Below are 27,388 nucleotides of genomic sequence, written 5' to 3'. Positions count from 1 at the left end.
ATTGAATCTAGCGTATTTTTTGTTCCACTGTGAATGCCTCCGGGAAAGTGAATCTCAGGTGGAAATTAATCTCACGTACTCCGATAATAAATTTACTTTGAACTTTGAGATGGAAGTTACTTCTTCCTGCACCCCGAGCAGCACGAGTTCCTGGGACCGACGCTCAGAAGGGTGGAGTGCCGAACCTGGGGTTGAGAGAACAGTGGGCGATACAAGTCTGAAGCCAAACATCTCCCTGCTGTTCCAACTGTGCTCAGAATCAGATCAGGTTCATTATCACCGACATGCAGAATAGCATTAAATTTATTGTTTTGCGGCAGCAGTGCAGTGGAATACATAAAATATATTATAAATTATATTAAGAAACATATAATTATAATGATAATTATAATATAAATTAAACGTAGTGCAAAAAGAGACCAAAAATAGTTCATGGGTTTATTGTCCATTCAGAAATCTGATAGCGGAAGGGAGAAGTTGCTCTTAAGACATTGAGTGCGTGACTTTTGGCTCCTGTACCTCCTCCCTGACGGTAGTATCAAGAAGAGGGCATGTGGTGGCGGTCTTTAATTTTGGATGCCGTCTTTTTGAGGCATTGCCCTTTGAAGATGACCTTGATGGTGGGGAGGCTTTTTTCCCCATGATGGAGCTGGCTGAGTTTACAACTTCCTGAGGTTTTTGTTCATGATCTTGTGCATACTAGAGGGTGATACAACTAGTTAGAACACGTAATTAATTAGCTTGTTTATTTTGGCTTTTCTCTTAATGACGTGCTGGGTGCGTCCTGGCTACCACTGCACCACTGCATGCTTCGCGGCCTGGAGGTTGGGGACCACGGGTAAAAGCATGCAGACATGGTCCAGAGGTTCAGTTGTTGTTCAGACCAAACACCATCATGGGGAAGAAATGTGGTCTAAGTAACTTTGATGGTGGAATGATCGTTGGTGCCAGACGTGGTGGTTTGAGTATCTCAGAAACTACTGATCTCCTGGGATTTTCACGCACAACAGTCTCTAGAGTTTACAGAGAATGGTTAGAATGCTCTCCATGTAGAAATTTGCTGGAGTCTTTGGTGACATACCAAATCTCCTCAAACTCCTAATGAACTATAACCAGTGGCCACCTCATCCAGATGAAGGGTCTTGGTCCAAAGCATTGTCTAGTTATTCCCCTCCATAGATGCCGTGTGACTTGCTGAGTCCCCAGTGTTCTGTGCATTCCTCAATATTTCCAGCCTCTGCAGAGTCTCTTGTGTTTAGAGTTACAGGGTAATACAGTACAGAAAAAGGCTTTTCGGCCCATCTCTTCCATGCTGACCATGGTGTCCATGGTGCCCACCAAGCTAGTCCCATTTGTTCACGTTTGGCCCATTTACCTCCAAATCCAGCTTATCAATGCACTTACCCAAATATCTTTTAAATGTTGTCATTATACCAGCCTGAAGCACTTTCTCCAGCAACAGCCTCTGTGTGAAGAAGTTGGCCCTCAGGCCTTTTCAAATCTTTCACTCTTCACCTCAAACCTATGCCCTCTAGTTTTTTACTTCTCAACCTTGGGGGGTGGGGAAGACTGTGCGCATTCCCCTTATCAATAACCACACCCCCCATGATTTTATATGCCTCTGTCATGTCACTTCACAATCTCCTACATACCAAGGAATAAAGTCCTCGCCCACCCAACCTCTCCCTGTAGCTCAAGGCCCTCGAGACCTGGCAGCGCCCTCATAAAGGGGTGGCACTGTAACATTGCGGCTAGTATTACACCTTAGAGCACCAGTCAGAGTTCAGTTCCCACCACAGCCTGTAAGGAGTTTGTACGCTCTCCCTGTGATCGTGTGGGTTTCCTCCCATATTCCTAAGACGTACTGGTTGGTCGGGGCTAGTAAGTTGCGTGGGCACGTTATGTTGGCACCAGAAGCATGGCGACACTCGCGGGCTGCCCCCAGCACATCCGTGGACTGTGCTGGTCATTGGCGCAAACGATACACTTCACTGGGCATTTTGATGTATATGTGACTAATAAAACTAAATTTTCTTGTTCTTTACATCTTCTCTGCACTCTCTCTAGCTTAATGACATTTTTCCTGGAATATGATGACCAAAGCTGCACAAAATGAGCAGATATCGGGAGGACATTCCCCCCCCCGCCCCCCCCGATTAGTCTAGAACCAGGAGACACCCTCTCAGAACAAATTCAGGTTCAATTGTCATTCAACCGCACATGAATACAGCCAAACAAAAGAGTGTTACTCTGAGGCCAAGGTGCACAACACAGTGCCAACAGTCACATACAGCACATAAAAAGATATCATTAAAATACAGTCACAACAAATATATAGTCCAAGTTCCTGAGTGCACGAATATTGCAGCAGTCTGCAGTCGAACACAATCCAGCCTGTATTTTGCAGAGCAAACACCGGGGGGCAGCACCGACACCAGTTTGGATGCTGCGGCACAGCGCCCCCGGTGGAGTGCAGCGACCCCGAAGCGTCTCTCCTGGGCAGCTGTAAACAGGCGACACTGCGGCTTGAGGCCCAGTCCTCGCTACAACCGACGCCACGCAGCTCCCCCGCCGTCCGCCACCAAGTCAGTGACTCAGGCTTCCAGCTTTCCGCACCAACGGGGTCTTGTGATCACAAGAAAAATGACCAAGACAATCGGCTGCTGTTAGACTGCCCTCTGCCTTTGTGCACCGACTCCAACGCCTGACACAGGCAGCGCGCGGTCTGCACCAAGCCCTTAAATTTCTCCACCAGTGAGCACCAGTCACGATCATGCTGACTGGCAGTGCAGGCTTATGGGGCCAAGTGGCCCATTTCTGATCTTATTGCTTACAATGAATCGGAGACACAAAGTACTTGGTGTGAATAAGCTGCCAGCATCTCCCAATTCTAAGTCATTGCATTTTAGTTTCAAATCAATGCCCAGAGGCTTAGGCGTAAATATCTGGGCTGATGTTGATGCCCCGGTGTAACAATGAGATGGCTCTCAGATGAGATGTTAGAATACAGCTTCCCCTGCCCTCTTGGTTTGATGTAGACCCCAGCGGGGGCTGAAGAACACAGCCTGCCCCTGGGTTAGGGGACTGTGTATGCGCGTGGGTTGGAAGGAGGAATGGGGCTTGTTTTATTGTGCACTACCTTAATGTACCCCGTTTCGCCATGCCCCGTGGCGCTGGAATGTGTGGCGAGACTTGCGGGCTGCCCCCCGGCGCACCCTCGTGTGTGTTGATTGTTAACGCAAATGACACATTTCACTATGTTTCCATGTACATGTGATAACTTAAACCTGAACCTGAAAATACCGCAAAGATCCCACCTGAAGAGATTCACCAATATATAAATCCCTGGTTCGTAATACAAAACAATGGATTGTGGGAGTCTGATGTGCGCAACTTCCCTCAAGTCTCCTCCGGCACAACTTTCATAAAAGAAACGTTTCAATTGCTGCCAAGGAGCTTTGGGATGTCCTAAAGGAAATCCTCAGCCTCGACCCTCGGAGTGAAAGGTACTGTGGCGGAATAGCTTTCTAATAAAGTTTCCATTGAACTAGTGCCAACTTGAGAGGAGAGAGAGAGAGAGAGAGAGAGAGAGAGAGAGAGAGAGAGAGAGAGAGAGAGAGAGAGAGAGAGAGAGAGAGAGAGAGAGAGAGAGAGAGAGAGAGAGAGAGAGAGAGAGAGAGAGAGAGAGAGAGAGAGAGAGAGAGAGAGAGAGAGAGAGAGAGAGAGAGAGAGAGAGAGAGAGAGAGAGAGAGAGAGAGAGAGAGAGAGAGAGAGAGAGAGAGAGAGAGAGAGAGAGAGAGAGAGAGAGAGAGAGAGAGAGAGAGAGAGAGAGAGAGAGAGAGATAGATTAAAGTTAAGACGATAAAACACAGGAGCCCGTGCAGTCTGCTCCGCCATTCAATCATGGCTGATTTATTATCCCTCTCAACCCCATTCTCTCGCCTTCTCCCCGTAACCTTTAATGCCCTTACGAATCAAGAACCTATCAATCTCTGCTTAAATATACCCAACGACTTGGCCTCCGCAGCACAGCCGTCTGTGACAATGAAAGCCACAGATTCACCTCCTCCTGGCTCAAGAAATTCCTCCCATCTCCGTTCTAGAGTGATAATCTTCCATTCGGAGGCTCGGTCCTCTGGTTATAGACTTCTCCACTATAGGAAACATCCTCACCACGTCCACACTATCTAGGCCGTTCAAGCACTTCATCCGTCCAATTATGAGTTACAGTTGTACTGTACTTTTAGTGTCACTCCTGCTACGCCACCGAAGCAGCCCTTCGGCCCATCTAGCCCGTGCCGAACTATTCTGCCACAGCAGGAGCATTTCCCACACCCCTCCCATCCATGTGCTTATCCAGACTGCCACTGTATGCACAGTAAACTCCAACAAAGCGATCAAGATATTGCACGCTTCCTTTAGATACCGCGGGAACACTCGCAATCAGAAAGGAGTTAAAGACCGCGCCTCTCCTCTCACGCCACGGTGGGTGCCTGGCTGGAGATCTGTGCCCTCGAGGTAGAGCTGACACTCAGTCCCACCCCAAAAAAACATCTCACAGACCCTCTCCCGCGTAAGTGAAAAGTTGTACCATTACCTGGCAACCCACAGTCGGCGCAGACCCCATTCCCGGGTCTCTGTACCATCTCCTTCAACGCTCTGAAAATCCTCTCCTTCTCGGCTGACATTACTTGTCCTCCTAGTGTAAATCGCAGAAGCGGCTGATATGCAGTGGTTGAATCCAGCGAGGGCACTTCAAGCACCGGCTCTGAAAACTCCGGTAAACTCCGATTCCTCGTCGCTTGATTTTAAACCGCTCCGCGGGTTTCCAGTCTCGGCAATCCAAGAACGGCTACTTATTTTCTCTCTCTCTCTCTCTCTCTGTTCGGTTCTTTGCAAAGAAGAAGAAAAACAAAATGGTGTGCATTAATGAAAAGCAGATTTTCGGAAGAAGCAGGCGAGGTGAGAAGCAAAAAAAAAAACTGCTAGGAGCTGTTTTTCCGCATTCCTCAATTGCACACAGAATCGTCACTTTCGGTCTGTAATGGAGCTGAGAGGCTCAGCAGCGCCTCCCCGTGGCCGCCACGGGTGCGACAAACACCTGTTCGCTCAAAGAGTTTCTCGAAAGGTTCCTAGATGCTTTTTGACGAGGTAGGTCTGAGAAACTTTTCTCTTTGATGTCCTATAATTCTACTCCTCTATCTTACGGAAGGAGGATGACAGGTGACTTGACAGAGGTGTACAAGATAAGAGGGATAATTAGAGTGGACAACCAGATACTTTTTTCCTAGAGGAAAAAGGCAAACATGAGGGAGGCATCATTTTAAGATCATTGAAGGAAAGTACGGGGGGGGGGGAGAGTGCTAGAGGCAATTTTTTTTAACACAAATAGTGATTGATGTATGGAACACCCTGTCAAGGGTACCAACGTACCCTCTCATTATATTCTTTACAGCTGTGTTGAGCTGTATTGCTCTGAGCAGGAAATTTTTACATGGCCTGAAAACCGTGTGGCACTTTAAATGTTTTTTTTTGTAATATGCGTGCTATGAATATTTAAAATGAAAACTGAAAAATCACTTATGTATTAATTAAAGGATATAATGAAATAAAGTACAGCAAAGAAAATCGTTCACGCTTCATGACCTTTTTCTCGTCTGTCTCTATCCCAGCTGCATGGCAACAAAGGCTATGTGCATGGGAGCGTTTCAGTTACTGTGCGGCTGTGCACCCGCGCAGCTTAGAAGGAACAGTGGTGGTGGTTGAGGAAGAACCAATATGGTCTTTAAGAAACTCTTAGAGAGGCACACAGATGATTGAAAAATGGAGGGCTGTGTAGGAGGGAAGGGGGTAAATTGATATTCGAGTGGGTTTGGTCAGCACAACATTGTGGGCTGAAGGGCCTGTACTGTTCTGTAATGAAAAGCAGATTATCTCTGCACAATATTACCTCACAAAGTTCCATATTTACTGCTGAATGGCCAAGCGTTCAATTAGATTTGTTGAATTTCTGTTGGAACTTACTCTGGGTAAGTGTCAGTGACTGAGTTTCTTAGCACTGTTAGTGGAGCTGTTGCCTTCACAATGCCAGAGACCAGGGTTCAATCCTGACCTCAGGTGATTTCTATGTGGAGTTTGCAGGCTCTCCTTGTGTACCATGTGGGTTTCCTCCGGGTGCTCCTGTTTCCTCCCACACCTCAAAGTCGAGTGGGTTGGTGGCTTAACTTGGCCGCTATAAATTGCGTCCAGAACTTGCAGGGAATTGATGGGAACATGAGGAGAATAAGTGAAGTGGGGACACAGGGAGACTCCAGATGCCAGAATCTGTAGCAACAAACAATCTGCTGGAGAAAATCAATATGGGTTGAGCAGCTTCTACGGGGAGAGGTCGGAATGGGAGAAGAATTGTCCACGTTTTAAAGTCAAAGTTGAGTTTATTGCCCTATGCATCACAGACACACAGCATCATCCACTGTTCCCTCTAAAGCTGTGAGGGTGCGTGGCCGCACCGTAACTAAATGCTCCCACGCACATAGCCTTTGTTGCCACGCAGCTGAAATTGGACACAGCTAGACAAAGTTTATGAAATGTGAAAGACTTTCTTTGTTGTGCTGTGGCTAATTATACCCTTCATTTAAAAGATCTCAGTCATTCTGGTTGGCAGCAGCATCTCCTCCATAATCTCCATCAGTACAGGAGCACCACAGGACTGTGTGCTTAGCCCCCTGCTCTACTTGCTTTACACCTATGACCGTGTGGTTAAGCACAGCTCCAATGCCATATTCAAGTTTGCTGATGACACCAGCCATTGGCCGAATCAAAGCTGGCGATGAATCAGCATACAGGAGGAAGATTGAAAATTTGGTTGAATGATGACACAACAATAACCAACGGGGTCTGCTCACTCAACATCAGCAAGACCAAAGGGCGGATTATTGACCTCAGGAGGAGGAAACCGGAGGTCCATGAGCCAATCCTCATCAGGGGATCAGAGGTGGAGAGGGTCAGTAACTTTAAATTCCTCGGTGTTGTCACTTCAGAGGACCTGTCTTGGGGCCGGCACTTAAGTGCAATTATAACGAAAGCAGAGCAGCACCTCTGCTTCCTTAGGAGTTTGTGAAGATTCGGTATGATACCGAACATTCTGACAAACTTCTATAGGTGTGTAGTGGAGAATATATTGACTGGTTGCACCACAGCCTGGTATGGAAACACCAATCCCCTTGAATGGAAAACCCGACAAAAAGTAGTGGATACAGCCCAGTCCGTCATGGGTAAACCACCCCTACCACTGAGCACATCTATATGGAGCATTGTTGTAGCAAATCAGCGTCCATCATCAGGGACAGCCATCGCCCAGCTTTCTTCTCACTACTGCCATTGGGAAGCAGGTACAGGAGCCTCAGGACTCACACTGTCAGGTTCGAGAACAGTTACTGCCCCTCAACCATCAGGCTCTTGAACCAGAGGGGATAACTTCACTCAGCTTCAATTGTCCCATCACTGAGCTGTTCTATGGACTCACTTTCAAGGACTTTTCATCTTATGTTCTCAATGTTTATTATTATTATTTAGTTTTGTACTTGCACAGTTCGGCGTCTCTTGACACTGGTTGTTAGCCCATCCTGTTGGTGCTTCTTTCATTGATTCCATTATTGTTAATGGAATTATTGAGTATACCTGCAAGAAAATGAATCTCAGGTGTAGGAACCAGGGATCTACTTTCGGTTTGTCTGTATTGTATTTGCGTTGCACGTTTATTATGGGTAATCTGTCATGTTATTGGGGCATGGTAGGACCCACAGGATGCCATAAACCCGAGCGACAGTGCGTCAAATCTCCGTGCTCCAAGGGTACACCAAAGGAGTGCCAGCAGAAGATCTGGAACGCAGTGATGGGAACGTTTGGTATATTCCACATCATGGTGCTCACCACTCCAGAAAAGGGGAACTTTGTGTTGTGTTTGACTGTGGAGCGACATTTCACTGAATATCAATTAATGCTCAGCTTTTACAGGGATCAGATCTTACTCATCATCATCATCATCAGGTGCCGTGCCCAGTTTGAGTTTTGACTGCCATGGCCCACACACTCCTGTTTCGGGTCCAGTGGATCAATTCATTGGTATTCATTTCCAATTCTCTGGCTGCTGTCTCCATCATCATTTGTCTTTGTCTTCCTCTTGCTTTCTTCCCTTCAATCTTTCCCATAATTACTGTGCATTCTAACACCTCTTTCCTAATCACATGTCCAATGAAGTTACATTGTCTTTTCATGATCTCATACATTATTTCTCTTATTGTGTTTGCTCTGTTCATGACATCCTCGTTAGATATTCGTTTCGTCCATGATATTCTTTACATCCTCCTCAAAAACCACATCTCTGCTTCGTTTCCTCATGTTACTAGATATTGTCCAACATTCTGAACCATATAACATCACTGGATAAACGTAACACTCTGAGCTGGGTTGTCATGCCTAGTTTAGTATTGGTCAGTATACTCTTCATTCTCGTAAAGGTGTCTTTTGCCATCCCTATTCTCCTTCTGATGTCCAAGTCGCACCTGCCATCTGATGTCACCCAGCTTCCTAAGTAGCAAAAGTTCTTTACTTGTTTTATGTCTTCCCCATTTATTCTCAGCCTGCAGATAGGATTCTCCTTCTTTTTGGATATCACAGATCTTATTAGCTCACTGATAGGAGTCATAACCATATTTAGAAAGGAACCTGTGGTGACCATGGGAGATACTGAGTCAATATTTCATCAGGTTAAAGTACCAGTGGAAGATACAGATCTGCTGAGGTTCCTTTGATGGCCTGGTGGTGACATCAGCCAAGATATGGTATGCTTTAGAACGGGGGTGCATCTCTTTGAATCAACATAATCACCGAACTGCACCAATTTGCTCTTAGGAAATGCGCAGAAGATGATGAAGAACAGTTCAGCCGCGAGATGGTGGACGAGGTTTTGCATTGCTTCCAAGTCGACAACTGCCTTGTGTCAGTGTCCTCTGAGGAAGAAGCGATGTCTCTCTACCATGACCTTGCACCCATTTGTGTTAGAGGTGGTTTTTTGACTCACGAAGTGGATAAGCAACAGATATAGTGTGCTCACGAGGAAATCTGCAGATGCTGGAATTTCGAGCAACACACATAAAAGTTGCTGGTGAACACAGCAGGCCAGGCAGCATCTCTGGGAAGAGGTACAGTCAACATTTTGGGCCGAGACCCTTCGCCCTGACGAAGGGTCTCGGCCCGAAATGTAGACATGGTGTGCTAACTGTTATACCATAAGAATAAAGAGTGAAAGACATGAAGGATTTGGATTTGAATCAATATGTTTCTTTGGTGGAGAACGGATTGGGTGTGAAATGGTGCATTCAGTCTGATACTTTCAGGTTTAAGATTACCATCCAGGAAAGACCATTTACCAGAAGGCAGATCCTCTCCACAATTAGTTCCATCTATGCTCCGCTTAGGAATCTTGTTATCTGCTAAGAAGATTCTATAAGATCTATGTAAGAAAGGGCTTAGCTGGGATGACACTATACCAACATCAGTTGCTCATGAGTGAACAAGCTGGCTGGAAGAAGTCTGCCGGCTGGAAGACTTTAAGGTTGTTAGATGTTTGAAACCCCTGGATTTTGGAGAAGTTACTACTGCACAGTTACACTACTTTATAGATGCGAGTGGAGATGGCTGTGGAGCAGTGACCTACCTATTGTTGCAAAACTTGTGTTCTCATGTGTAAATCTCAGGTAGCTCTATTGAGGTCAGTAGCCATCCCTCTCAATGGAGCTCACTGCTGCTACAATGGCAAGACGTATGGACACATTGTGGAGGATAAAGTTGTACCTGCAGCTTCAGGACTCAGCTTTTTAGATTGATGGTACATCTGTACTGAAGTATATTTGGAATGAAACTTCCAGGGTTCATTGCAGGCAGGGTTTCAGAAATTCTTAAAGTCTCACAAGCATCTCAACGGAGGTATGGAAACACTTCAAGCAACCTAGCAGACGTGGCCTCTAGAAAGTTGAAGGTGAAAGCGTTCCTGAAGGATGAAACTTGGGTATCTGGGCCTTAGTACCTTCTTCAGCCTGAAAGGGAATGGCCTGTTAATCCCAACTGTTCTGCTAGATGAGCCGGAAGTCAGGAGGAGTGTTACAATGAATGCTGTGCAGATTGACGAGGAGGTGGACGCAGGAACACATATAATAGATCATTTTTCATCTTCCATCTTTTGACGAAGATGGTGGCCTTGAATCTTAGATTTAAGAACCCGCTCTTGTTTCTTAGTCGAACGAGGAAGCACGTGAAGATCGCTCTTGCTCAGTCTGACTTGGATGAAGAACAAGAAGGAGATTCCTTGGAGAGAGAGAGATTGAGAAGTCCAAACGTCAGATCAGCTGAGGTTGTCTCAATGGAGCAGCTCAGAAGGGCCGAAATGGAGATCGCTGGCCTTTGCCAAAGAAAGAGGTTTCCAGATGAATTCTCAAGCTTGCAATTGGAAATTAAGTGGATTTTAACCCCCCACCCACCCCCTGGTTTACATCATGGAGGAACAAGGGAGAGATTGATAAAGTCTGTGCGAAAGGTCCCCAATTCCACCATGAAGGTACAGCACCCTGACAAAGAGGACTTCCACACTGTTCTTTGTGAGGCTATTATCAATGGTCATCCAATAACTAAAGCATCATCTGATCATTAACACCCAATCATCTGTTGCTTCTGAAGGACCTCACCATCTTTACCACCAGGAGAGTTCCAAAAGGATTCTCATCGTAGATGGAAGCAGGTCCTCTACATGTCAAAGTTATTTTGGAAACGGTGTGTCAAGGAGTATTTACCAGAGTTACAAGAACATCAGAAGTGGTCAGGTATAAAACACAACTTCCTCCCGGGAAACATTGTGCGGGTAGATGACGACACAGCGCCTCATGGGATCATGCGAAGAGTCATTTGAGTTTTTCCAGACAGAAGACGGTACGTGCGGCAGGTGCGCATCAAGACGAAGTCCAGCTGTCTGGACAGGCCTATAACCAAGAGCAGAAGTTTGCGGAGCTGCAGCTCTGCAAGCTTCATGACTTTGACTTGAGTTACCGACCGATAGAGAGTGGAGGTAAAGATCACACTGCACTGGGCTAAGTGCTGGTAACCTCCAGTCTAGATGATTGCTGCATGAACTCTTTGGAAGAAAAAAGAGAACATTTGTATGAATATTAAGATGTTTATCCTTGAAGATTTCTTGTCTCCTATTTTTAGTAGTGTATAATTGTAATCATTATAGTGCAATAATTAGGAGCTGGGAAGCAGGGGCCATATTTTCTGTCTGTCTGTATTGAACGTTTATTATGTCATGTGGCTGGAGCGCGGTAGAATTGAGCAAGTCTAGTTATGTGTCCAAGCTTTCTCTGGTTTGGTTCATTTTAGAGCCAGGGAGTGATATTTTTTTGTTGAACACTTAAATACGCCAAGATCAGTAACATCATTGCTTAGACCGCTAATTTTGTTATATCGCTGGTTTTAGTTCCATTAGCTTTTTGTCGTTACAAGATTGTTCGTCTTTTGCCGGCTCATTAATAAAGGATCGTACATACTCCTTTGAACTTTGGACCTTTGTTACTTGGAGCGTGTCATACAGTGTCCACCCCCCACCCTGGGGCTGTGCGGGCAGAATGCTGGATGTGCGGAGAATGGAGGGACATGGATGGACCTCATGTCACCAGAAGGAATTAGTTTAATTTGGCAATTAATTATTAGTTTACTAAGTTTGGCACAACCTCGTGGGCTGAAGAGCCTGTTGTTATTCTGTGTTCTCAACGTCAAGTTCAAAGTAAATTTTATTATCAAAGTACATATATGTCACCATATACACCCCTGAGATTCATTTTCCTGCGGGTACACTCAGCAAATCTATAGAATAGTAACTATAACAGGATCAATGAAAGATCAACCGGAGTTCAGAAGTCAACAAACTGTGCAATGCCAATATAAATAAGTAGCAATAAATAACGAGAACATAAGATGATGAGATAAAGAGTACTTAAAGTGAGATTATTGGTTGTGGGAACATCTCAGTGATGGAGCAAGTAAGTGTATTTATCACTCACAATGCGCTGGAGGAACTCAGCAGGTCAGTCAGCATCAGTTGAAAAGATTAGTCGACGTTTCGGGCTGAAACCCTTCGTCAGGACTGAAGGAAGAACTTTGGGGAGGGTTTGAAGAATACCATCTAGGTAGTCTCCAGCCCCTTTGTATGGACATAGAATTCTCCAACTTCCGGTAATTCCCTCCCCCTCCCTTCCTCTATCCCTATTTCACATCACCTCCCTCATAGTTCCGCCTCCTTCTACTACTGCGCATTGTTCTCCTGCCAATCACCTCCCTGCTTCCCCTCCCCCACCCCTTTGTCTTTCAAATTACTGTTTTTTTCAACTACCAGCATTCTTCAAACCCTCCCCAAAGTTCTTCCTTCAGTCCTGACGAAGGGTTTCGGCCCGAAACATTGACTAATCTTTTCAACTGATGCTGACTGACCTGCTGAGTTCCTCCAGCGCATTGTGAGTGTTCCTTTGACAAGAGCATCTGCAGATTATTTTGTGTTTAAGTGTAGTTATCCCCTTTTATTCAAGAGTCTGGTGGTTGAGGGGTAGTAATTGTTCTTGAACCTGGTGGTGTGAGTCCTGAGGCTCCTGTACCTTCTACCTGACAGCAGAAACGAGAAAAGAGCATGTCAGGGTGACGAGGGTCTCTGATGATGGATGCTGCTTTCCTATGACAGCGTTTCACGTAGATGTGTTCAATGGTTGGGAGGGCTTTACCGGACCAAATCCACTACTTCTTGTAGGATTTTCTGTTCAAAGGCATTGGTGTTTCCTTATCAGACTGCGATGTGGCCAGTCAATAAACTCTCCACCACACAGTGACAGAAGTTTGTCGAAGTTTTGGATGTCATGCCGAATCTCCGCGGATTCATAAGGAAGTAGAGATGCTGCCGTGCTTTCTTCAGAATTGCAATTACGTGCTGGGCCCAGGACCGATCCTCTGAAATAGTAACACCCAGCAATTTAAAGTGGCTGACCCTCTCCACTTCCAGTTCTCCGTGTTGTTGCCTTACTTGCCGGTGGATTTGGTGATCTTCATTTCTAAACCCAAAACTTGCGAATATGATGCTGTTCGTGCAGAACGCTGAACTCCTAACACTGAGGGAACTGCCGTATCAGAGGAATGGCAGGTGTTGAAGAAGGAAGCTCAACCCCACCTTCTCAAGGATGGTTAGACACTGTCATTAAATGGCCACTTTGTTTCCATCCTGTAAATAAAAAAAAGGCATCCATTAGTCTTGCGAGACCCTGGATCTGTGCCTGGAAAGTCTTCACTCTCCAGGGCGCAGGCCTGGGAAAGATTGTATGGAAGACCAGCAGTTGCCCATGCTGCAAGTCTCCCCTCTCCACGACACCGATGTTGTCCAAGGGAAGGGCATTAGGACCCATACAGCTTGGCACCAGTGTCGTCGCAGAGCAATGTGTGGTTAAGTGCCTTGCTCAAGGACACAACACGTTGCCTCGGCTGGGGCTCGAACTCACAACCTTCAGGTCACTAGTCTAATGCCTTAACCACTTGGCCACGTGCCTGTAAATAAGCTTTTAAATAATGCTTCTCCAGGTAAGTTTCTTTTCCAGGGGTGTTGGTGCTTGGACGGAGATTTAAGCGCCGTGCGGACAGGTCTGCCACAGGCCAAATCTAGGTGGCGGGGTCGTGGCCCCAGAGCATATTGAAGCAACAGAACCCGATGTTTGGACGGCAATTTAGGTGCCGGGCCAGATTGAACAGGTCAGGGTGCTGGGGCCCAAAGCGAGAGACTGGCTGGTTCAGATCACTGCTCCACGACGTTCCCTTGGCTCTGCATGGCACTATGGGTCTCGGACTTTCTTTGTGCACTTCAGTTCATAGAACATGGAACATAGAAACCTACAGCACATTACAGGCCCTTCCGCCCACAATGTTGTGCCGACCATGTAACATACTTTAGAAACGGTCTAGAATTTCCTTAGCGCATAAGCTTTTAATTTCCCCCGGGATCAATAAAGTATGACTATGACTGGGGCGGGGTTCTGAGTTGGAGGATCAGCCATGATCATAATAAATGGCGGTGCAGGCTCGAAGGGCCGAATGGCCTACTCCTGCACCTATTTTCTATGTTTCTATGACTATGACTATAACCCTCCATTTTTCTAAGCTCCATGTACCTATTTAAGAGACTCTTAAAAGACCGTATTGTATCCGCTTCCACCACCGTCGCCGGTAATGCATTCCACGCAGCCACCACTCTCTGTGAAAAACTTACCCCTGCCGTCCCCTCAGTACGTATTTCCAAGCACCTTAAAACTATGCCCCCCCTCGTATTAGCCATTTCAGCCCTGGGAAAAAGCCTCTGGCTATCCACATGATCAATGCCCCTCATCATCTTATACACCTCTATCAGGTCACCTCTCATCCTCCGTCGCTCCAAGGTGAAAAGGTCAAGTTCATTCAACCTATTCTCATAAGGCATGCCCCCCAATCCAAGCAACATCCTTGTAAATCTCCTCTGCACACTCTCTCTAGGGCTTTCCCACTTTAAACCCTCTCTTGCACAGATTTCTTCATGCAGTTCAAGGATACAACAGATTGATACAATTGATTGGTTAATCAATTACTTTGGAACAAAAATGTGAGCTGAGGGGCTTGTTCCTTTGCTGAACTGTTCTATGTTTTGAGTCTGCCTGAGATGGGAACAGTTTCAGCCAATGCCGCACTCCCTCTGCATTGCCTTGTCTGTATAGATTATGCACTTAGTGGCCACTGAGTATTGGTTCATGGTCTTCTGCTGCTGTAGCCCATCCACTTCAAGGTTCGAAATGTGCATTCGGAGATGCTCTTCCGCACACCGCTGTTGTAACGCGTGGCTATTTGAGTTGCTGTCACCTTCCTGTCAGCTTGAACCAGTTTGGCCATTCTCCTCTGAGTGCTCTCATTAACAAGGTATTTTCACCCGCAGAATTGCTCGCTGGATTTTTTTTTTTGTTTTTCACACCTTTCCCTGTAAACTCTGGAGACTGTTGTGTGTGAAAATCCCAGGAGATCAGCAGTTTCTGAGATACTCAAACCTCCCCATCTGGCACCAACAATCATTCAACAGTCAAAGTCACTTAGATCACAATTATTCCCCAGTCTGATGTCTGGTCTGAACAACAACTGAATCTCTTGACCATGTCTGCATGCACTGAGATGCTGCCACATGATTGGCTGATTAGATATTTGCATTAACGAACAGGTGTACAAGTGTACCTAATAAAGTGGCCGCTGAAAGTAGGTTCAAGTTTCTGATGCGGAATGTACACTGCGGTAACTCCACCACGGCCACGTGTAACTTCCACTCTGCTGTTTTTTTTCTCCAAACAAATATTAATATTTCCCTTGAAGTAATGCGCATCCCCACCTCCAGCTGTCCATCAACAGCCAGACGTTTGGAAAACTGACACCAGAGTAATGACCTTATAATGGGACGTCTCTTTTGCATTGACTGTCTGAGATCTGATTTCAGGAAGGAGACTGGGTTGTGACTTAATACGAGTTGAGTGTCAGGTCGGAATTGGATATCTAAATGAAACTCAAAATGAGTTTCACTTTCCCAGTTAAAAGATACACTACATATTAGCCTTAAATCACCTGAGCACCTGCTTTCAATTTCTAAGTCATACCTTGGAGTTGGTGGTTATTTTGGAGCAGTTGATAATATAAAGTGCTTTCGTATCATTTGACAGTCGGTGAAATATTCCATTTCACATTTATAAATTGTTCTGGGTTAGCTGTATGATGATTCAGCTTTAAAAATAATAAATCCTGTATTTTAAATGAACCATCTGCTTCTGGTTCTGCAGAAGCATGTTGTGATTTGAATAGATATTCATGAGCTCTTCGACAAGATCGTTCCGCTCTTCAGATGACTGAGGGGCTGGGGCTTTTGCTCTGCGGTGCGATTGGGTGAGCAGGGCGCAGCTATGTCACAGTCCATCTTTGCTCCTCACGGGGCTGGAAACTTCCCCCCCGAATCAGAAAGTTGTTGGGTTCAGACTCCATTCCGGAGACCAAGGTAGGAATGTGTCCTGGCTGACACTCACAGTGCAGCGCCAAAGCAAAACGCTGCGCTGTGGGAGGGCTGAGATTTTAAAAGCGTGATCCTGATTCCACTCTTGGGAACAGGAGAATTCTGTCCGGTCGATCCTTTACCCTCATCCTACATTCCTGTGTCCACCCCACATCCCTTCAGCCCATCAGCCCTGCCGGGGCATAGGCCTCTGGCAGCAGCTCGCTGTCGTCTGTCCTGGGACAGTACCTCAAGTTCTCCTCATGTCTGTGAAGGATGTAAGTAAGAAAGTCTGTTCGATTCAGTATACAACCTGAAATACTTGTTTACAAAGAAATCCACAAATAACAAAAGAACCCAAAAGAATGAGCAACAATAAAATGTTAGATCCCCACCCCAAAGCTCCCCCCTTTCCCCCCTCCCCTGCCCAAGCAGCAGCAAAGCATCACCCTCCGGTTCCCCCACTCATTTCAGCAAAAATGCGTCCGCATCCACCACCCACCAAGAAACAGTAAAGCACGCAGAGAGAGACCATGATCTGCAGTCAACAAATACTGTTGTTTACCCGACATTTCGACATGCCACAGGCTCTCTCTCAGACATCCCACCCTGCAAAAACTCATTTCAGGGAGGTAGCACCATCAATTTGCGGGAGACTCCCGGAACTTCCGGGAGAGGTGGGATGTCTGCAATAGAGTAGCTCCTGATCAGCTGGCCAGCTAGTTTAAATAACATTAGCTATGCAAATGAATGAATGACACCTGTTAAACTCACCTCAACATGTCTTTTACAGTCTTAACCCACCATGGGCGATAGAAAAGTCACTGTTGCAAACAGTGCAACGAGCAACGCTGTCATTATTTTTGACCCCTATTAGGCAGGGGTACACTTTAATGTAGTCTGGGGTGACGTACGTTTTATATTTTCTTTTTTTAGAACACTCTGCCATGGCATCTCTCTCACTCTCTTCAGTGCTCTCTCTTGCTCTCTCTCTCGCTCGCTCTCAAAAAAATCGATTTCCGGGATATTGTATATAATTTGCGTGCATCAGGGAGCCACCATCAATATGCAGGAGACTCCCGGAACTTTTGGGAGAGGTGGGATGTCTGCTCTCTCTCATTAACAAGGGACAGAGAGATTACACCCATTTCCCAGCGAAAGGGGAGACTGACAATCGCTGTTACGATGATACAGCCTGCCGCGTCGCTTTTCCGTACATCTTTCGCAGTGAAATCCTGACGCTTCATCTCCCGCGGCGCCTCCATCGACGACACCAGCCTGGAATCAGTCATCCACAGGGCTGCACCCCGGAGTGCCATTTTCCGAGACGGCCGGAGAGCAGGAGACTCATCCGCTGTAAAAAGACGCAGTTTGAGTGCCACTTGCAGATTAGGGCTTCGATAGAACCCCCAGCCACCTTGAGGAGGAAAAAAAAATAGATTTTAAAGAGAGAAATTAAGCTGCTTTTCGCAGATGAGCTCAAACAGGCAGCCACAACGCTGTTTTAACTCTGCCCACTTGATGCCAGGTTAAACAAAATCTCTTCTTTCTGCACATGATCGACATGCCTCCAGTCCCAGCATATTCACTTGTCTATCTAACAGCCTCTTGAACATCACTGCTGCTATATCCGTTCCCACCACTATCCCTAACACGGCATTTTGAATGTTGCTCTTGACAACATTTCTTTGATCTAATAAAATCATTAACTTCTCATGTTAAAGATTAGCTTTATTTGCCACGTGTCCATGGAAACGTTGTGAAATGCGCCGTTTTGCGTCAGCGACAGCACAGTCTGAGGATGTGCTGGGGGTGGGGGCAGCCCGCAAGTGTTGCCATCTATCTGGCACTGGCGTCGCACGACGACAACGAGCCCATACGCCCTTTGGATGGTGGGAGGAAACCGGAGCACCCGGAGGAAACCCATGTGGTCACGGGGTGAACATACAAACTCCTTACGGGCAGCAAGACACTCAAAATTCTGGAGGAACTTAGGAAGTCCGGCTGCCTCTATGGAAGGAAATAAACAGTTGCGTTTTGGGCTGAGGCCCAGTGCTGATGAAGAGTCCCGGACTGAAACGCCGACTATTTATTCCTCTCCATAGATGCTGCCTGACCTGTTGTGTTCCTCCAGTGTTTTGTGTGCTTTGGTCTGGATTTCTGGCATCAAGTTGGAAGGAGGGGGGAGAAGATGGCAGTGCGACGGCAGTGTGCGCGGCCACTTCGGTGATGATGTCTGTTATCTGTCCAGTAGGGGACCGTGCACAATTCTGATTTGATGGAGACAGACGTGAGAGTACGGAGGAACATCCGGAAAACTTCTGAAATGCCCGCTTCGCTGCCGCTGCTACTGTGTGGTAACCGGAATCTCCGGAGCTGAAGGCCCCGAAATCCTCGGCTTTGCGTGTTTCAGCGGCCGGGGAGAGGTCGAATAATTTTTGCCTCACAGCCAGTGTTTTACAGTCCAGGTGAGATCTTTGGTGACGTGTACACCGAGGAACTTGAAACTACTCGCCCTCTCAACTGCAGACCCATTGACGTTGATCGGGCCGAGACTGTCTCCGTTCCTCCTGTAATCCACCATCAGCTCTCTTGTTTTTTGGACCGTGCGGGAGAGGTTGTTATCTTGCACCACTGTGTCAGGGTGTCAACTTCTCCTCTATGGGCTGTCGCGTAATGGCTGGAAATAAGGCCGGTCAAAGTTGGTCATCTGCCAATAGATCGAGAGCTGGCTGGAGATGGAGGAGCTGCGACATGTATTCTGATGGACCGAACTCTCTCTCACTTGACCCAGGTTACAGAAGTTGCTGCACTTCACACTCTAAAATTATCCACCTTGTTTGCATTTCCTGTTTCCATTGGGCTCGCTTCACTGAATAATCTCAATTTTGAAACGGCAGAACTTCTCTCTTATCCTCTGCTTGCTCCTGTTTTTTTTTCTCACTTGCCTTAAGCCCCAGACCTGAAGTTCCTGTTGTGCCAGTGTCTCAGGGGGGGACTTCTCAAGGTCAACATTCAAGTTTATTGTCTTCTAGTTAAATTATCGGCTTTAGATTAAAGTTAAATTATTGCTGAGCCGAGATGGCGTGTGGCAGAATCAATGCAGATCGAGTGAGCCATTCAGAGAGGAGAAGTCGGGGCCGGGTCAGAGGGGATTCGAGACCCGTACAACTGGACTGGGTGCCGAGGAGAAGTTAGGGCAGAGGAGATTCGATGCCTTTTCAACTGGCCCCAGTGTGAAGTTGGATCACTCTGGATGCCAAGCTGATTTGAAGAGCTTGAGAGCGGCTTTGGGCTGGGTGGCGAAATCTGGGCCCGGAGCATGTTGCTGGGTGGTGTGGTCTAGGCCCCGAACCCTTCACAGTAGCCGGGTCCTAGGGCAATGTAGGATCCGCTGTTTACACGATTTATATGCCGGCCCAGATCGGAGATGAGAGCTGATTTTGCTCGCTGTCCGTGATGTTCACTCCTCTCTCTAGGGTGCGGGAGCCTTTCGCTGTTCCGTGGTTGGATCAATTTAAACACAGGCACAGGTAGATTGAAAAGGCAAGGTGTTGAGATCCGAGGCGAGAGCCAATTTCACTCGCTCTCCGTGATGGTCACTCCTCTCTCCATGGCACTGAGGCTACGAAGACTGCCCCAGCTGCTGTGCTCCGTGCCCGCTAATGTGATGAACTGATACCAAGGCTTTGGGCCTACTCCGGGCATCCCGGGGTTCGGATCTGATGAATCAATTTGGTTCAGAATGTTGTTGATCTGCATTCTTTTACTTTCTCTTGTGCATCGGGTATCATTTTTCTTTCTTCTTTATTCGGGTTCTTTCAGGTTTCTTGCTTTGTGGCTGTTTGTAAGCAAACAAATCTCAAGGTTGTATAATTTATACATTCTCTGATAATAAATGTACTTTGAATCTTTGAATCTGACTGTACACATATGAAACATTTTTCCTCCTGATCACGGTGCACCCACATGCAGCACTTAAAAACAGAACACACAAAATGCAGCGGGAACTCAGCAGGTCAGGCAGCATCTATGGCAATGAATAACCAGTCGACGTTTCGGGCCGAGGCCCTGCATCAGGACCCGCGCTGTCTGTCTCGCTCAGTTCCGCCAGCATTCTGTGTGTGTTACCTAAAACAAAATATTACCACAAGTAAGTTAATAAAATATCATTCAAAATGCACACAAAGTGTGCAGAATGGGTGAGCACCAAACAGTAAATAGCTCGCTGTCCTCGAGGTGAGACCTCGGTGGTGGCTGGGTATTCGTTACCTCACAGCCTGAGGGAAGAAGCTGTTACCCAGTCTGGCAGTCCTAGATGCTCCTGTACCTCCTTCCTGATGGTAATGGGTCAGAGAGATTATGGGATGGTTGGTAGAGATCCTCAACAATGCTTCGTATAAACATTCGCAGTAAATGTCACTGATAGTGGGGCGGGAGACCCTGATGATCCCCTTGGTGGCTTTTTGCCGTACTCTGTCAGGTCTTGCAGTCCGATGCCTTGCAGCTTCCACGCTGCCCCCTCCCGCTGTCTTCCCTTGGAGCTGGGCCACAGTGGTACCGCTGGCAGAGCCATCGCTGCACAGCGTCAGCGACCCCGGTTCGATCCCGACCTCTGGCGCTGTCTGTGTGGAGTTTCCACGTTCTCCCTGTGGCAGTGTAGGTTCCGTCTGGTGCTCCTATGCCTGAACGGTAGGTTGATCTGCCGCTATAAGTTCCCTTTAGATTGGGCGACTGATAGAATTTGGAATATTGGTGGTGGAGGAGGGGGGTTATAAGGTGAGATTAGTGCAGATGGGTGCACAGCCTCTGAGCCGAATGGTCTGACAGTATAACCATCCCATCACTAGTAGCCATCCTCTTGACTCCCTGGGCCGTACGGATCCTTCCCTAAACCCTGATGCCTCCCCTTCTCTCTCTCTAAAGGTTCTGACATTTACAAAAGAAACCCTCTGTAAGACAATTTTTCACGGCAGTGGGCCCCCAGTCTTGGAGCTCGCTGAGCGGCCTAGCATTTTCGGTATTCTCAGGGGCGGCCTGGGAGACAGGCTTCTTCGGGGCGCGGCCCTGCGGACGACCAGACTCCTCGTCACCGGCTGGAGCGTCGCGGGAGATCGGAACGTCGAGGCTGCGGGTGCAGCTGCCGGAGGATCGAGGGCGGGAGAGAACTCGCTGCCGATCCTCGAGTCGGAGAAACTTGACTATAGCACTGGAACAGTGAACCGTTGGCCCCCCCTCACTGTGGAAGGAGTGATATTCTCTCTCATTAGAGGAGAGCCTGTGGCATGTTGAAGTGCTGGGTTATGGACTGTGACTTTTGATGGACTCTAGATCACGGACTTTTTGGGGGCTTTCACTGTTGCTTGCATGGTGGACGGTGGGGCGGGGGGCTGATGCTTTCCGCTGGAACAATTGGAGGAGGGCGAGCGGGGAGAATTGATGCTTTGCTGCTGCTTGTACATGAGAGGGGAGGGGAGGCTTTAGGGTTCTAATGTTTTCTGTCATTTATTCTGCAGGGTTTTGTTCTGTTCCGTGGTTGTCTGTGAAGAGTAAGAATTTCAGGTTGTATACTGCAGACGTTTTCTGATATTAAATGGAACCATTTAACTATTGAATAATTGAGGAACTCAGCAGGTCAGGCAGCGTCTATGGAAATGAATAGATAGTTGACATTTTGGGCTGAGACCCTTCTTCAGGACTGAGAAGAAAGGGGGAGGATGCCAGAATAAAAAGGTATGGGGGAGGGGATGGAGGACAAAGTAGAAGGTGATAGGTGAATCCAGGTGGAGAAGGAATCTGATAGGGGAGGAGAGTGGACCTCAGGAGAAAGGGAAGGAGGAGAGGACCCAGGAAGAGATGATTAGATTATGAAGACACGCAGTCCTCTTTTATTGTCATTTAGTAATGCATGCATTAAGAAATGATACAATACTTCCTCCGGTGTGATATCACAAAACGCAGGACAGACGAAGACTGAAAAAACTAACAAAACCACATAATTATAACATATAGTTACAACAGTGCAACAATACCATAACTTGATGAAGAACAGTCTATGAGCACAGTATAAAGTTCAAAGTCTGTTAAATGTCCCACATCTCACGCAGACGGGAGAAGGAAGAAAACTCTCCCTGCCATGCCCGACCACAGTCCGACTCTGATTCGTCCGAAAACTTCAAGCCTCCGATCAGCTCTCCGACACCGAGTACCGAGTACCGAGCACCATCTCTATCCGAACGATTCGACATCCATCTCGGTCGCCAGCAGCAGGCAAAGCCGGGGATTTTGAGGCCTTCCCTCCGGAAGATTCTTGATTGCGCAGCGAACAGCAGCAGCGTTTCAGAAATTTCTCCAGATGTTCCTCTGTGCTTTCACATCCGTCTCCATCAAATCAGAATTGTCCACGGCCCCTATTTAACAGATACGATATCATTTTCACCAGGAGGCTGCACGCATGCGGCGCGCTGCTCTCTGTCCTCCCGCCTTGACAGGTAAGAAGAGGTAAAAGGTCAGAGTCGGGAATAGAGGAGGGGGCGGTAATTTTGTTTACTGGAAGGAGAAATCAATATGCATGCTATCAGGTTGGAGGCTACCTTTCTCCTATGGTCCCCTCTCCTCTCCTATCAGATTCCTTCTTCTCCAGCCCTTGACCCTTCCCACCCATCTGGCTTCACCCATCACCTTCCAGCTAGCCTCCTTCCCCTTGCCCCCACCTATTGATTCTGGCATCTTCCCCATTCCTTCTCAGTCCTGAAGATGGCTCTTGGCCCGAAATGTCGACTGTCTATTCATTATCACAGATGCCACCTGATTTCCACCAGCTGCAGAGTTTCCTGGTTTATAAAATCCTCTGTGCTGAGTTTCTCTGTTTTCATGTTTGGTAAAACTCCTGTGGTGATACTTGGCATGTTTTAAAGATGCAAATAATGGATTTGGTTTTGGTTTGTTATTGTCACATGTCCCAAGATACAGTGAAAAGCTGCTTTTGCATACTGTTCATACAAATCAATTCATGATGCAGTGCGTTGAGGCAGTAGAAGGGAAAAGCAAGCATGTGGAATAAAGTGTTATAGTTACCACAAAAGTGGAGGCAGACGATGAGATGCAAGGTCATAATGAGGTAGATCATCCGTTGGCAAAATATCGCGAGCTCTTTCTGCCCGTATTTTTGATTGATGTTTGCATTCTGACAATCTCTTTCACGGTAACACTGGAGAGCGTGCATCAGTCACCATCGATATGTACTTTGTCGCGATATGTGGGTGATCATGGTCTTTTGACCATGACTGTCCTTTGGCAATAACTTGGAAAACGTGTGGCTTGGGTGTTCGACGGCTGGGATGAGTTGTTCTCCGATCTTGGCAACTTACTTGGCAAACATATCGTCACCATACGAGGAGTGCTGATCAGTGTGCTGATAAAATTGTCATTTGTCCTCCGAATGCTTGGCCTTTCTGTACTTATCAACCAGCTGACTGGTCGTCATTACAGAAACTGAGTTGCGATGTGGGGAGGAAATCCCGTCGCTGACTGGCTGTGTGGCGAACTTTGTGCGCTGTGGTCTGGAATTTTGCCAACATCAGCTCATAAATCGGATCAAGGTCTATGTGTTTGTTTATAGAATTGTTTACGGAAAACCACACTTCGAAGAATTCTCCTGCATGCCCTGTGTTTGCTTACGCCATGACTTTCACTGGTGCCCAGTCGAATTTGTGCACCTCTCGATCTTCATGATGATTGGGAGAGTTGGTGATTGTTCTTGTCAAATTTTTCTATAGAAGTAGTTTGCCATTGCCTTCTGGACGGTGTCTTTACAAGACGGGTGACCCCAGCCATTATCAATACTCTTCAGAGATTGTCTGCCTGGCGTCAGTGGTCGCATAACCAGGACTTGTGATCTACCCCAGATGGTCATACGACCATCCACCATCAGCTCCTATGGCTTCATGTGATCCTGATTGGTGGAGGGGTGGGTCTAAGCAGGTGATACACCTTGCCCAAGGGTGACCTGCAGGCTCGCAGAAGGAAGGAGCGCCTTCCACCTCCTTTGGTGAAGTTGTATCTCCACCCCACCACCACCACACTCAGTGGCCACTTTATTAGTTACCTTCTGTACCTAATACTCTGTAAGGTCTTGTGGTCTGATACTAATAAAATGGCCACTGAGTGTATGTTCATGGTCTTCTGCTGCTGTAGCCTATTCACTTCAAGGTTTGACGTGCTGTATGTTTCAGACATCCCACCCTGCAAAAACTCATTTCAGGGAGGTAGCACCATCAATTTGCGGGGGACTCCCGGAACTTCCGGGAGAGGTGGGATGTCTGCAATAGAGTAGCTCCTGAGCAGCTAGCCAGCTAGTTTAAATAATGTTAGCTATGCTAATGAACGAATGACACCTGTTAAACTCACCTCAACATGTCTTTTACAGTCTTAACCCACCATGGGCGATAGAAAATTCACTGTTGCAAACAGTGCAGCGAGCAACACCATCATTATTTTTGACCCCTATTAGGCAGGGGTACACTTTAGTGTAGTCTGGGGTGACGTACGTTTTATATTTTCTATTTTTGGAACACTCCGCCATGGCGCGCGCTCTCTCTCTCTCTCTCTCTTGCTCGCTCTCAAAAAAATCGATTTCCAGGATATTATATATAACTTGCGGGCATCAGGAAGCCGCTATCAATACGCGGGAGACTCCCGGAACTTCCGGGAGAGGTGGGATGTCCGGTGTGTAGAGATGATCTTCTGCACACCACTGTTGCAAAGCGTGGTTATTTGAGTCACTGTCGCCTTCCTGTCAGCTTGAACCAGTCTGGCCATTCTCCTCTGACCTCTCTCATTAACAAGTCATTCTCATCCACAGAACTTTTATTTTTTGTTTTTCTCACCACTCTCTGTAAACTATAAAGATGGTTGTGTGTGAAAATCCCAGGGGATCAGCAGTTTCTGAGATACTCAAACCACCCTGTCTGGCACCAACAATTATTCCATGGTCGACGTCACTTAGATCACATTTCATCGCCATTCTGATGTTTGGTCTGAACAACAGCTGAACCTCTTGACCATGTTTGCATGCTTTTATGTATTGGGTTGGCACCACATGAGGAAGTTGCTGGGAGGCGTCTTCTAGACCTGGAGCCTTTTGCTACAACAGTGCCCAGGTCCTAGTGTGAGGTACAATACACTGTTTGGACAATTTAAGTGATATATTGGAAAGACAGGGTATCGGGATCAGAGGCCAGAGCTGATTTCTCTCGCTCTCCCGCAATGTTCACGCCTCTCTCCATGGCACGGAGGCGGTGAAGACTGTCCCAGCTGCTGTGCTCTGTGCCTGCTAATACAATGAACTGACACTGAGGCTTTGGGCCTACTCTGGGCTGCCCCAGGATTCGGATCTGAAGACACAATTTGGTTCGGAATGTTGTTGCTCGTTTCTATTGTTTGTACGATTTGTGATTCTTTTCCTTTCTCTGCGTACCAGGTGTTGGTCTTCATATTATTTTTCCTTAATTGGGTTATTTCAGGTTCCTTGCTTTGTAGCTGCCTGTAAGCAAACAAAGCTCAAGGTTGTATAATTTAGACATACTTTGATAATAAATGTCCTTTGAAACTTTTGATGATTGGCTGATTAGATATTTACATTAACGAGCAGGTGTACAGGTGTTCCCAATAAAGTGGCCCCTAAGTGTGGTCTAACTCTGGAATGAAGCACAAAGAAAATTCATCACATCAAAATTAACTCACAGCTGACTTTCCTGTCCTTGACTCTGCCTAACCTTGCCAGGATTTCTAACATGACCAACAAGAGGCACTTGAAGTCTATTGTAACATCGTGTGATCATTAAAAAAATACAATATTAATATGCATTATGTATCTTTGGACGCAAGTGGTTAATATAATTTAAATTATAAAAGTCTAGCGATCTTGCCGAGATAGATTTCCTAAGGGAGCGCTTGAGACTAATCGAAAAATTGTTTATCAAATCTCCTTGCTACAAATACATTTCATGCTGCTTGGGGTTTAATTTAATTTTTCTTACCTTTCATACCTTGGGGGAAAACTCTGTGGGTTGACAGGTTTAATGGAAAACTAGTTTCAGTGTGAAACTTTAAACCATAAGGCGTAGGCTTTGCTGTCTTTGAGGGGGTTGGGTGAGGTTTCGAGTGAAGCATACAGCCTCGAGGCCAAGGAGACTGAAGACAGGGTGTGAACCCATGGTTGGCTCCATTGCTCGCCAATTGAAGTGTCAAGGAAGACTGGAATTATAGAAGCGAGTGTGGAAACTGAGCGAGTTCTCAACGCCGTCTACCAGCCTCTCACTTGATGCTGCCGGAGTTCTGGGTCTTGGGCAGGGTTTACTCAGGCAGTTTCTGGATTGGACTCTGTAGTTCACGTTACGATGTGTTTCTGGTTTCTGGTCACTCCTTTTTTTTGGTTGCTGTTCCGTGCAATTTGTAACGAGGCGGCGTGAGATAACAAACAACACAGGACTAGAGTGATCTGAGCTGAGCTGAAAGTCTCTTTCAATTTTGTGCTTTATATTCTGTGTTTTTCACTTTTTTTTCTGCCACTTACATGATTTGTTTTTTTTTGCACATTGGGGGTGCCGGTTAGATGTCTTTCTTTGAACGAATTCCGTGGTTTTCTTTGTTTCGTGGATCTCTGTGGGGAAGACAAATCTCAGAGTTGTTTTCTGCATCCATACATTGATAATCAATGTACTTTGATAGGAGCAGAATTAGTCCATTTGCCCCATCGAGATTGCTCTACCATTCCAACGTGGCTGATTTATTATCCCTCTCCACTCCATTCTCCAGCCTTCTCCCTACTCTTACTAATTGAGAACTTATCAACCTCCGCTTTAAATATACCCAATGACTTCGCGGCCACTGACATCTGTGACAGTGAATTCCACAGATTCATCACCCTCTGGCTTAAGAAATTACTCCTCATCTCTGTTCTAAAGGGACATCCTTCTATTCTGAGGCTGTGCCCTCTGGTCCTAGACTGCCCCACTATAGGAAACATCCTCTCCTACACTTTTCTAAAGAAAACAGATCTAAGTGGTTATAACTGACTGTAAAGGTTAGTTATGAATGTGGGTGATTGTGGGTTGAGGTGGGGGCAAGGGGGTCCAGAATGTGGATAGAGGCTTGGAAATTAGGCTGAACTCTTATAGAAACTTCATCTAACCAAACAAGAGTATAGTATTGAATTCTGGTTACCACACTTCAGAAAGGATTTGAAGGTTGCTAAGC

The 27,388-nt window shown here is 46.6% G+C and overlaps 1 protein-coding gene across 1 annotated transcript in view; it reads right to left on the bottom strand.

The window, feature by feature from the left end:
• zgc:92360 (uncharacterized protein LOC436988 homolog) overlaps positions 1 to 5,028 on the bottom strand; it is a 102,359-nt gene extending 97,331 nt beyond the window's left edge. The window contains exon 1 of the mRNA XM_063062840.1: positions 4,598 to 5,028. Within this exon, the coding sequence (XP_062918910.1) occupies positions 4,598 to 4,688 (91 nt within the window). The 5' untranslated portion in view covers positions 4,689 to 5,028. The remainder of the gene's footprint in view (positions 1 to 4,597) is intronic.
• Positions 5,029 to 27,388: the final 22,360 nt, after the last annotated feature.

This window comes from Mobula hypostoma, chromosome 11, assembly GCF_963921235.1.
Source record: "Mobula hypostoma chromosome 11, sMobHyp1.1, whole genome shotgun sequence".
Lineage (NCBI taxonomy): Eukaryota > Metazoa > Chordata > Chondrichthyes > Myliobatiformes > Myliobatidae > Mobula > Mobula hypostoma.
This window is presented reverse-complemented; position numbering and strand designations above follow the sequence as displayed.